The sequence below is a fragment of the Ictidomys tridecemlineatus genome, chromosome 11 (genome assembly GCF_052094955.1).
Source record: "Ictidomys tridecemlineatus isolate mIctTri1 chromosome 11, mIctTri1.hap1, whole genome shotgun sequence".
NCBI classification, from domain to species: Eukaryota; Metazoa; Chordata; class Mammalia; order Rodentia; family Sciuridae; genus Ictidomys; species Ictidomys tridecemlineatus.
This window is the reverse complement of record NC_135487.1, coordinates 51,502,877-51,515,989: the sequence shown is the minus strand read 5'-3', so window position 1 is coordinate 51,515,989 and position 13,113 is coordinate 51,502,877. Positions and strand designations below refer to the sequence as shown.

Below are 13,113 nucleotides of genomic sequence, written 5' to 3'. Positions count from 1 at the left end.
CGAACTCTCAGGGAAGGTCAGCATTATTTCTATACATTTACAATGAGAAAGGAAAACATGGGTTGTCCATCTTTTATGAACATTTCTCAATTTTAATATTCTAAAAAAACAGAGTTTTGTGCACACCATAAATACATAGTAATAAGTAAGGGATAATCCCAAGGTTTTTTTCTCTTTCTCATTTTTCAAGAAGAAAAACAATTTCTGAATTCTAAATGTTTCCCTGTAGATATCCTAAGCAGAGAATAGATAATCATAAGGCAGGGTTTTTTTTTCCCATCAGTACTGAAAATTTAGAATGTAAGAAGGGAAATTCCCTTTTGGTCCAGGAGCCAGGAAAGAAGAAAAGAAGAAAGGAAATATTGTCTCGGATGAGGACAGAATTGGTTAACTAGGTCTCTTAACACAGAGGAGGAGAAATGGCAATAGCAAAGGCATGTGTTCGGGAGGCATTACCCTAAATAGCATGCCTGTGTCTCCCCCTGCACCTGAGAGTCCTTGAAGTTCCCATAAGGCCCCAGGGTCACAGAAGGAACCTGAGAATCAGTCCCAACATGTCTGCCAAGTGTTGGCTACATCATAAGGTGAAAGAACCACGGAGTCCAGGGAGTGAGCACCCAAAGATAAGGGTTGGGCAGTAAGTTGAGCTGTCTCTTAAATGAACAGAGCTCCACAGAGAGACTAGGTGAAGGGCCCAGGAAGTGAGACTTTCAGTGAACTGAGAAAGGTGCAGGGCTCACACGGAAGACAATCATGCCCTGCTATATATACCACCCCACCCCCCAAGCAATGCTTGACCAAGGCAGAGATTGCAAACCAAAGACCTGGGTGAATGAGCCATCTCACACGTGGACAACAGCAGGGGTTAGTAGAAAGGGACAACACAAGATGAGGACAACACTATTCCCTTTCTGCTAGAGCCTAATTGAATGTTAGTTTTCCATTTGACAACATGCCCCCTAATTAAAGAAAAAGAACAAGAGCTGAAAGACTAAAAGACCACTAATTGGCAAGTTCAAGTCCCTCCCAGCCCCTCCCCCCATTTGTGACACAGGAGCTTAGCAATAAGATGAGCTATGAAAGAAAGCAAAGAAAAATCACTGCTTTTCCTTCCTTCCCTACCTTCTTTTCTTGTGCACATCTGATTAATTGGCATTTAATTTTTATCTCAAAGAATAACTAGGTAAAAAATAGATGATTAAAGATACACTAATGTTGGATCGACTTGTCTGTTGAAAGCAAGGAAATAATTAACCTCAACTGACCCAAATCCAAAATCATGAGGATGGCGAGTTTATGGGCATCTTCAAATGACTCAGATTAGAGCTTCTCAAACATGATGTACATGCCCACTCACACTGGGATCCTGTCAAGAACACCAATTGGTTGGTAGATCTGAGGTAGGGGCTGAGAATCTGCATTTCCAGTGAACACCCAGGTGAGGCTAAAGCTACTGGTCTAAGGTCATTCACAGCAAAAGCCTAGAAGATGTGTGTATCACAAACTTCTTAGGAGTAGGTGCCAAAGACCCTACCACAGGGAGTGACTTTTAAGGGTTAGCGGTCCATGGTTACCAGTATGGAAGAAAGTCCTTGAAAAATGGATAACACAAGAAGCTGGAAAGAGGAATTAACCAGGGGTTAGGATGTGAACATAGATCAGTGGTTGGTGACTGTGCAGTGAAAACCCAAAGCTGAAACAGCCCATCTGCAAACTGCAGAGAAGGAATGGTTCCTGCTGTCCACCTCTTAGAATGCTGGGTCCAGTGCTGGCATTGCCCACTTCATCAAAACCTCTGGTCACAGAATGGTGATGCTGAACACTCTTGTCTGCCTTTGAATGGAATTATAGAGTGATTTCTTCACTGAACAGACCAAGTGTGGGAGGCGTGCGACAGCTACACCCTCTGCTACTTACATCATCCGCCGTCACCGTCATCACACTCCTGCTTTTCTTCATTATAGAGCTGGGAAATGTTCCCTCTTAGGATGTCTGCTGTTTGGTGCAGCTTGGCTGATAACTGTTATGACCTATAGGAGAAAAACACACACAAAAAGTACAGCTCTTTATCCTTAGTCAAACAAAATAGGTGACATATTCTCTAAACTGACACTTGAATGTGTATGATGTGCATGAGGAAGAAAGGAATATCACAATTTACCAAGCCAATTAAGTACGACATGCTGAGTAAGATTAAAAAAACTACTAAAATCCAAGACATTTGTGAAAAGAGAAGAGGAGATAAGTATTAGGCTCCCAAATGATCGATGATCATGAACAATATGTAGATAATATGCATTTGATGTGAAGTTTTGTAGTTTACAAAGTACCTTCTCATAAATTATCTCATTTGATTCACAAGACATCTGCAAGATTCTTTTCATTTTTTTGAAATGAGACAACAGAGGGTCAGAAAGATTATTTGGCTGAAGTAACACAGATAAAACATGTCAGATTTAGAATTTAAAGAATGGGATTCCTTGACACTGTCTAAAGAAAAAAGGAAAGAAAAAAAATTCAGCAATACAGATGTACATGAGAGAAAAATAACAATCTCGAGTTTGATTACTGGTTTAAACCTGTCACGTGTGTAAATACACAGAAAGTATTCATCACAGATAACTTTAGCAACCAATCTTTACAAAGAGCCTGAATCTCCTGGTTTAAATCGTCAATCGGGCACTTTTGAGGTAGAGATCTTGAAGTTCCTGGCATTTGTTTTGGGCAGATCACCAGAACAAACAGAGAACCACAATAACATTACCCAAATTTAACGTTTCACCCTGATTTTGCCAGCTTCAGAATAAAAACTTGCCTTGGGTTTCTGAGGACTCAGGCTAAACAGGCCAAATTTAAAGTCTAGTCCTATAACCAATGACAACAGAACACAAAGAAATCTGAGTTTGCAAAATTTAACTGGAAATGGATGTACTATAAAAATTATCAAGTCCAGGAAGTATTCGTCCATATGGTGGCTTGGTTTCACAAGATCTTGGTATCAAAAATGTCCTGTACTGTTGCTGAGCTCGGGAACTCCTATGTATTTCTTACTCGGTATGTTCAAATTCTTCGTATGTGCCTGATTGGAAAAGTCTGCTTCCCTAACATGAAGATATATATAGATTAGGAGCATGATGGAATCATAGCTGTGTGACTAGGAATACTAAGTAGTCGTATTGTACCATCACCCAGGAAACCAGGGTTGAATTTCTAACACATAATTTGACTATATTATGCAGGAATTGGCAGTGAAACTGACAAAAGAGTGTGGGGTGGGGAGGTGCCATTGCTTTTGTGAGTGTGCAAGGGATAGAGAATAAATGAGTAAAATCTAGTCTCTTCAGGTGTTTGATCCCAGGCGTCAAGGAAAGGAATCTCCTCCACATACATCAGGGGACCATCACAAATGCTGTGCTCTTTTAAAGCTGACCAAATAGTAGCAGGCAGAATTTTAAAGCTTTTCCTCTCAGGTTGCTTAAAACCTCACAGAAGTAGACAAGTAGCAGATATTTTATCATTGAGTTTTATTCAATCTCAAGGGCCTCTTAAGGGCTTACCTAAAGCCAGGGGCAGGAGTTATGCTGCTAAGCTAAAAAAATAAAACAAATAAGATTCAATTTTAGTTCTACATGCAGGATCTAGAACTATACAGACACAATGAGGCATAGAAAAAACTATTGATGATAACAATGAAAATTACATAAAGGTTGAAGGAGATTTTCTTTTTGTTATTAAATAATGAGTAGAATGGGGCTGGGGTTGTGGCTCAGCGGTAGAGCGCTCGCCTCGCACGTGTGAGACCCTGGATTCGATCCTCAGCACCACATAAAAATAAATAGGTGAAATAAAGGTATGGTGTCCAACTACAACTAAAAAATAAATATTTTAAAAAAATAATGAGTAGAATGTGTTTAGTGGAGATAATGTAGAACAATCTAGTATTCAAAAATATAGGAAGGAATTTAATATGCCAAGAGTGTAATAATGCATAGAAGAAGACACCATGGTAAGTAAGCACAGGCAAGCAGGAAAACAAAATGTTCCAGGGGAATATCAGTACATCTTATTGTCAAGAATATTCTTTGAGGTCTTAGCCACAGAAATAAATTTTATATTTTATGGATTTTTTTTTTAATGTGAGAACTTACTGGATAAATTCATGTGCCTTCAACCAGGAACATGTCCTGGCTAGGGAAAAGAAGGATTGCAAGTTACAGTGCAGTTTTCCAAATGTTCTACAATAAAAATATAGTATTTTTATGTTCAGAAAAAAAAAGGCAACATCTGTTATATAAGACAAGACCAAAGAAAGCAAGAAAGATGGATTATTTCCTGGATATTCCTCATCTCCCCTACAGTTCCACGCCCCTCTCCATCTGCTCTGTGCCTGGGAGGTTGATTCTCAGGGATTGTGTCCATGATCTTTTTAGCCTCCCCTAGTGGCCACCAAGCTCTTACTGTAGGACCCAGCTCCTGCAGGAATCCCTCTGTAGGCCTGTAACTGGCAGCAGCTTCTACTATTGCTACCTTCCAGCTGGTTCATCGTGCGTTTGGTTATCCTCAACCCTGCCCATAGGTTTTCTCAGTACTACCTCCACTAACTTTTCCCTGTCTTTGGGAGTACAATCCATTCCCTACTAGGGTCCTGATTGATATAGACTTGCTCTGAAAACTTTACAAAGTCAGAGGACAATTTAAAAATATTCCCCCTCAGTGCCTTAGTACAGTAACTGACAATAACAAAGGTCTCCATAAAAATTGTTTGAAGAATAAATGAGTAAAATCTAGTCAGAGTTCTAAAATGGTTTTAGTACTTAAAAAAAAAAAAGGTCAACAGGTAATATCTCAATTTGCTTTGAGGCAGATATAGTTTATGTCATCAATCCTGGGTGGAAATTTTGATTCTGCTCATGGATTCTGAGAAATATGAGAATGTGGAATATACATGCTGTATTATTCCTGATTGTTTGTGACTACTGCCTTTCATAAATTGGCTAACATAAATTGAGGATTTTCTTTTTTTTCAGTTTAGCACTTTACATGCATGATTTTAACGATCTCATAAGAGCAACCAACCAAACGAAGCTGGTATAATTATCATGACAAGCAAGGAAATCAAGTCTTGGAGTAGCAATGAAACATGACCAAAGTTGGGCAGTCCACTGGTTATGGCCAAAAAATTCTAGTTATAGATCTTTAATGCATCAGCAGCCTATAAGTGATTGGGTCTTATGAAAAACTTTTCAAGGTATAAGTAAATAAGTTTCTACTTTTTTTAACTTGTTTTGATGTTAGAAATAGAAGTTAAGTTGGTCTGTTTTTAAAACCATGCTCTCTAATAATGTAAGAACAAAAAGGAAGTGATGTAAAAAGCTACTGAAGTTTTAAAATGCCTGAAATTCAAGATAAATATAAATAAGAGGTTAGAGTCTCTAAATTTGAGATTATTCTTCCAGCATTAAATTTACTTTCCAATAAATAGAACACCATATGCTTCACTAAAACAAAGTGTTTCTAAGGATTTCTAAAGTGATGAGTAAGAGTGATGACTCTAAGTTCCATGTCTCACATATTTTCAACAGATTTTCCTGTGGCTTTATATTTTAGCACTTAAAAGATGCTCTTATTCAAACTCCTATCCACCCTTCATAGCATTCTGTTACACTCATTGATAGTTATACTCTTTATATCATTGCACCTCATTAAAAGTCTAAAATGAAGGAAAGACCTCTGGCTACTATAGAAATGATGTGAATTTAACCTTCAACAGGTTACAGGTACGAGTGATCCCTGGCTCATAAGAATTTCAGAGAATAATAAGAGTCATTTAAAACTCCTAAGTTATACTTACATGTGAAACCAACCCATGCAGAAGTGAGGAAAGTAAAATTGTTAATTTGAAGTTATTAGGAATGGTACTGTTTTTCTGGTTGAAAGACAGTTCTTTATTCTGGAGATGATGCATAATAAAGTCTCATTTTGTTGTTTATTAATTTATTTATGGAACATTCTGAACTTGATAGAACACAGATATGAATAAACTGGTTTAATTTTTCTCCAACGAGTGCATTCCATCTGCAATGTAAAACCTCTTTCTTCTTCCTTCATAACAGTTTCGATGGAGTTCATAATGCCAATCCTATAACTCCTTCCCTTTCTTCAACTCAGCTGGGTGGAACTTGGAGTTAGGAGTGGGAATAGTCTTCATCATCACTCCTTTCCTCTTCAGGAAAAGGGAGTGGCAAGGTAGAAGAAGAAATGGAAATGGGAAACATCTTGCTTAATTGGGTCCTCTTTTTAAGTGCCAACACTTCTCTAGCAAAATCATGTTTCCCATTGATGCCTTCTCCAGGGCTTGTGTCCAGATGCTGGCTATCTCTCAAGGAGCAAATAGGAGCTTTCATGCTAGGAAGAAATAAACTACTAATGTCCCCTGTTCAACCTGACTGGTACACTCTAAGACCCTTGCTGGTAGGTTCCCCTTGCACAAGTGTCTACCTTCTTAGAGTATTGACAGGTGGTTTTGAGCCAAAATGTTCACTTAATTCAGAATACTATGTAGGCTGCTTGGCTGAGATTGTGAGTCTCTGTCCAGAGACTCCATTTTTATTTCTCCTTGTTCAAGAAGACACAAAGAGCAGATCAGAAAGTCTTCTGCATAAGTGACCGATGGACAAATAAGGTACCATGAGTTATTTACCAAGTTCTTTCAGCCTCAAGCCAACCATCCTAAATTCTGCTCTGTGGCACTGCAGACTCCATTTGCCAGCTTCTCTTCACAGCTGGCTTCCCTTAGGTGCTGCCAAAAGGAATTGCTGGTGGGAAATCACAAGTGAGCTAGAGAGAAGGGGTCTTCTCTTCCAGGACTGTGAACAACTTGGATACTCCCTCATGACAGACCCAGAACAAGCCCCAGGAACCCCGTCAGAGGTCTTCTCACCACCTTTAGTGCACCCTTTGGTGGTCCCAGCTCCTACAATGATGACCCTTCCTCTGGCCTCCTCGCTCTTGTGACAGCACCTTCTACTTTTCTCAGCTCTAGCATGGTAGCTGGTTAGATTACCTAGAGGCCCATTTTCATTTTCATCATCCAGTAACTGTATACTATGTTTCTTGTATTAAATCACTTTTACCTTCCTAAGAAACCCAAGGAATACACAATACTTCCCCTTGCTGAAGTCACCCCCCCCCGACCCTGCACCATCTCTAGAAGGGGTTCTTCACTTTCTGTAGGCCAATAACTCACTACTCCTACACCTTTGTTTATATAAGTCTATTGACGAGAACTGAGAGTTGCCAAGATGATAATTGGTATTGAACCTGTTGGGTTCAGAAGGAGGTGCCTGGCCATATACGTACGCAGCACTGGTTAGAGAATGTGGAGTACATCGGTGGTTCTCCATCCACTGTTCAGTCACATGGCCCTTTCTAGCTTAACAGGAAACGTCCTATTCATCATCCTTTCAGATGTGAAAACGCCCACTTATGAAAGGATCATAAAATAATGAGGCAAGAGTATGTCTTCCTTTTGTTTCTTAATGACCTTAACTTCACTAAAAATGGACAACTCCGTATTAGTCCTTTTCTAAACTCTTTGAAAATTTCACTGAATTTATAAATTATCAATGTCTCCACTAAACCAACGAGTCTTAGTGTCTTAAAATAACTAGCATAAAGTCTAGTTCAAGAAAATGAGTCTGACTCATTTTCTGGTCTGGATGAGCATCAAATGCAGGATGAATCAGGGAAAGGGATGATGACAAGAGAAGAGCCTGACTGCCCTGTCTGCTCCCAGCCCCTATATCCTAGGTACAGCTATCCACTGAGCTCTGGGTCTTTGGCTTCCTCAAGTGTCCAATGAAGGAACTGGATTATAGTTATCTATGAACTTTATGATTCTAATGAAATTTCAGGAAACTGCTGAAAACAAACCCAAACTATTAAAACCACCTTCAAGACACAACACTGGATAAACACGTCCTGAATTCAATACATAAAAGTACTAAACTCCTCCCTTGAGTTTGCAGATACTGGTCTCATCATACTTTCAGAAATCTGGACCATGGCACTCAATTACTGCTGCTTTCAGATTTGAATATGGGGGAGATAAATAAGATAGACAAATGTGCTTCCTGCTAAAAGATTGTTGGAGTGGGATGATGCAAATAATGGAGAGTAAACAAACAAATTTGAGAGGGGAAAAGTATATGCAATGTACTAAAACAAGCAGATCGGGTTCTGTGTAAAATTGTTCAAGATCATAACAGCTTGAATCCAACATTTAGATATAAGAATTTCCTAGAAAAAAAAAATCAGCTTGTTCAGTTAGGTAATAAGCATTAAAGACTTTTGATATAAAAATTGCAAAGCGTTAGGAATTAATATGAACTTAAACCATTAGCTTAGCCTGAGAAAATGATAAGTAACGAAGAGATAATGATATTCTTTTAGTAGTCGTCAAATGGCAAAGCAGCTATGCTAAATGCTGCTCTGAGTAAACTGTCTTGAAACAACCACTTACAACCAAATTCTACAATAAAATGTGTTTTTTTTGTATATTACTAATAAGGGTACAAACTTTAAATCAATACCCATGTTGGCAAAAGAAGAATTTTAGTATGTAATTTGTTTTGAAGAATGTTAATTTCCAACAGTAACATAACAGAGAGAAAGTGACAGATTAATCCCATGTTTCTCCTTGTGTAAATTATACCTTAATGGATTTCTTAGTGAATTTCTCTGCAGTAAACACTAAGTGAGAAAATTTTAAGGAATTAAATTATTTCTCCTATTCCAAAAAAAAAAAAAAAAGCAACCAATACCACTAATTATTTTTTTTAGGTTAAAATACCATAAGGTGAAATGTAAATTGTTTTGTTTCTCAGCCACTTTTGCTTTCATCTGAAATACAGGCGAGAAAACTAAAAAAGCCCTCTTGTGTTAGCTTTCCATTGCCGTGACAAAATACCAAAGATAAACAATTTATAAGGAGGAAAGATTTATTTTGGTTTATGTTTACAAAGGGTTTAATACACGACCACTTTGCCTTATTGCTTTAGGTCTATGGCAGCACAGTACATCATGGTGGCCAGGAGACAGAAGAAGAGAGGGAGGAAGGGGCCAGGGTCCTAATTTCCCCGTCAAGGGCACACCCTCCATGACCTAATTTCCTCCCATTAGGCCCTACCTCCTAAAGCAACCCCGCATAGTACCACAGGGTGGAGAGCAAGCCTTCAACACATAGCCTCTGGGGGAAATTCCAGAGCCAAACTTTAATGCCTATCTTCCAATCAATGAGTAATTAGATATTGAAAGGCCTTACAACATCTGAGGGTTCTGATTTCTGAGTTCTCACAGAAGCAAAGTGAAGATGTGATTATGGAAGGTTTAGGAAGGATTAAGGAATTCTTTTTTAAAAACTGTATTTTATTTATTTATTTTTTATGTGGTGCTGAGGATTGAACCCAGTGCCTCACAGGGGCTAGGCAAGCGCTCTACCATTAAGCCACAACCCCAGCTCAGATTAAGGAATTTTTATGGTCTTCCAAACTGAATTATAGAGGATATAAAAAGAGATGAAAGAGCAAATACGTTGGAAACATGTTCAATTCACTTAATAAGTATTTGCTGAGTACCTGCTCATGCTCAAGTTTAGGTCTTCAAATGCCGCATCATAGCTATTCAGTAATTTTATAAGCCTATTATCACTGCTCTTATATTTGAATTAATATTACCAATTTCAATGTGAATATAAAAAATTAAATTTCATTCATGATCCAAAAATCCCCATTTTCATCAATTATGAATATGGACCACTTCTCTTTTGATTAGTTCCTTGACCAAAAAAAAAAAAAAATGAGAACCCCAACATGTAGCAGAGATTTGCTAGAGGCTATGAGTAATACAGAGATGAATCTGATATAGTCCTTGGCCTTAAAACGCCCACTGTCTATTCTTGGGAGAGAAGAATCAATGGTTATTCATTCTGCAGTATTGAATGCAGCCTTGGCATGTGTCAGTCTCACAGTGCAGTGTGAGACGGACCAGACAGGAACAAAATGAGTGAAAGCTACTGCATAGGCAAGAAAATTATCAAAGACAGCTACCAGGCTACAATCCTTATACGTGTACTGTGTAGAAGGAACAAAGAAAGAAACCCTTCTATCCACTCACAGCTCTTCTCCAGAGTAATCGTTTAACAATGCAAATGTCCTTATATTACTCCCCTGCTTTGCCTCCATCACAGCTTCCTGTTATTTCTGGAATAATGCAAAGCCTTTGATATGATATTTAATAATACGAGTTCCTACAGATCTGATCCCAACTTGCCTTTATAGCCTTAACTTCCTTTTCTATCACCGGCCGGCTTCCCCACGTTATCTCTTTAATTCATTTTCTTTAGTCAAATGACGTAGAGTTTATTTAGCATGCCTTGTCTCAGAACTGTAATGATTCCTCAATTTTGCCTAGCTAAGTCACTCTTTTGCCTTTACTTTTAATGTTATTTCTTCCAAAATGCCTTTACTGATTTCCCCTAATTGTCATGAATTCTTAATTTTCTTATTCACTATATTAATCACAATTTATATTCATGTATGAATGTATATTTTTATACTTCATAAGTTCATAGTGAATACTGTATTCCTGTGCCAAGCAATAAATATTTGCTAAAAAAAGTTTTGAATAACTAAAATGAGTGTCATGCCTCTTCCTAGATGCACTAAAATATCATCTCTCAAAGGCAGCAGCTAGGAGGAGGCAGGAGATAGAATCGGAATGCAAGATGAACATCAGATCACAGATACTAAATATTGACAGGATATATGTTCGTACTCTTGTGATAGGGAGTTGATTACCTTTGTGACAAGTGTCACTCTGTAGTCCCTAAGTGTGCCCACTCATGTAGTTCTCACAACTGTTTATCCCTATTTTAAAGTTGAGAATTCTGACACACAAAAGGGGCAAATGATTCATTCAGGCTCACTCATCTAGGAGAAGGCAGACAGTATTCACACCCAGGCAAAAAAAAATATGCTGGTGGAGCTTACCACATTAGCCATTATCCTCTACTGTCTCTTGGCAGCAGCAAACAAGCATCACTTATCAGAAACAAGGAAAAGAGGGTGGTTCAGGGCCAAGGTGTAAAGGGTGATTAGGAACAAAAGTGGGATCTCAGAACCAGCAAGGTAATCAGGTATTTTTTAAATAATGAAACAAAAAAGAAAGAAGACTCTGATATTTGCCAAGTGTATGGAACCTGTGAACAGCTATTCCTTTATGTAATCTCATACAAGTTTACATGAAATTAAAAAACTTAGGCTATGTATATGAAACTGTGGCTGTAAAACATAACCAAAAATGCGTAATAATTTGCCTCTGCTTTATCTTATGTTTAAAATGAGAATTTGCAAGTATTTTTCTTCTAAATTTATTCTTTCTTTGCTACAATATTTAAAATTATGTTTTTTTTAAGTCAATGCAGATGGGATTCATTCACTACTGCTGCTTGTACAGATTTCTAAGTGGTCCACCAGTGCTATGTTGTCCAAATGTGTTCATGAGACATGTGTAAAACACACAGATTTTGTTCCAAGTCTTTGTTTTAGGTTCACAGACCCTAGTAATTTGTTATTAATTGCATTTTTGTCCTTTAATGAGAAGAAAACTAAACCAAAGTGTTAATCATTCATTAAAGTCTTAAGGAAGCATATAAAATTTCTATATATTCCTTTTGCAGAAATATAAATACTACATGATTACAGATTTCTTATGAGGAAGATCGCAGACACATGTAAGGAATCTTCGCAGGACCTCAAATTAATTAATGGCATGATATTCACTGTTTTAATTGGATTAATTGAATATTAACTGGCAATGATTACTGCTTCCTTAAAAAAGCAGACACCTGATTTTGAGACAAACATTCTGTTCATCCATATTAAAAGGTCAGAGGATCCAGATCTTCATGTACACAAGAAAAAAAAAGAAGCAATTGCAAGAACATAAGGTAGAAACTAATGTGGTTAATAAAAGAATAATATGTAATATTGTCTTGATAGAGTGCAGATAAGCACAGAAGGCATATTTGGTCTTTAAGTATCTCCATATTTAAAGTATGATTTCCATGTTTATTATGTTTATTTTTAAGATGCAAAATTAGGCTATACCTAGAGATGGAGTCATCCATGAATTTCACAAGCAACTAATATATTTGATAAGCAGAGGGGCAAAATGGTAGATTAGAGTATGGCAACATTTCTCCTAACTCTCATAACTCATCAGGAATACTACTTCTCCCCAAGGCTTAGCGTGACTGGAGGGGCAGTCTGCCCTTACCAAACCAGAGCCTGTTTGACTCATTAAATGGATCTTAAAAAAAAAAAAAAAATCCCTGAGTTTATCAATCAGCTGGGGGGATCTCATCCAGGAGCCATCTTGGGACTGTAGCTCAGTGGAGCCAAGGGATACTAGAAACTGTTGAGTTTGCAGCTAGGCCTGTGTGGGCCTGTCTGAGCCTAACAAGGACTTGTCAGGGCTTGCAAACCTGTGGAATGTCAGAAACTAGAAGCATTTTGCTTGGAGAACACAGGTTAGAGAGCCTGGAGAGCCCCCTGGCCCTGCTCAACTCTCCCCAACCTGGTGAGTCCTGTGGCTTGCAGGGAGTAAGGGCGGGGCAGGTGGATTTGGTGGCTCTCAGCTTGTCTAGCCAGCAGGGCTGGCACCGGCCAGCTTCCCAGAACCGACCTAGGCTCGCACCATTTTGGTCCCAACACCCTCCAGAGTCCCGCATCCACTGGCCCCTGTCCCTGGGAACCCCAGGTTTGGCACCAGTCCAGCCCCCATCAGGGCCTCCCTGCCCCACAGTCCCAAGTCTCCCAACCCTCTAGCCCCAAACCCAGCCCACCACTCTATCTACAAGGCCCACAGCTTTGCCACCAGCCCATAGCCCTGCATGCCAGGCTTCTGCTTCACTGCCAGACCCATCTGGCCCAGCACACAGCTTTGCTGCCAGTCTGTATGACCCAGAGCCCAGGGCCCTGACACATCTGACCCAAGCCAGCTGGGGCCCCACTCCTGGCCAGCCACTTGCTTCCCATCTGCAACCCATCTTGT

At 38.9% G+C, this 13,113-nt stretch overlaps 1 protein-coding gene across 4 annotated transcripts in view; it reads right to left on the bottom strand.

Moving 5' to 3' along the window:
- Pde4b (phosphodiesterase 4B) overlaps window positions 1-13,113 on the bottom strand; it is a 513,928-nt gene that overhangs the window by 419,517 nt on the left and 81,298 nt on the right. For 3 of the 4 annotated variants that reach the window (XM_078026453.1, XM_021731099.3, XM_021731098.3), the window contains exon 2: window positions 1,918-2,030. In XM_078026453.1, the coding sequence (XP_077882579.1) occupies window positions 1,918-1,959 (42 nt within the window). In that variant the 5' untranslated portion in view covers window positions 1,960-2,030. Of the gene's footprint in view, window positions 1-1,917; window positions 2,031-13,113 lie in introns of those variants that run through there. The other variant, XM_040288798.2, reaches the window with a different exon arrangement.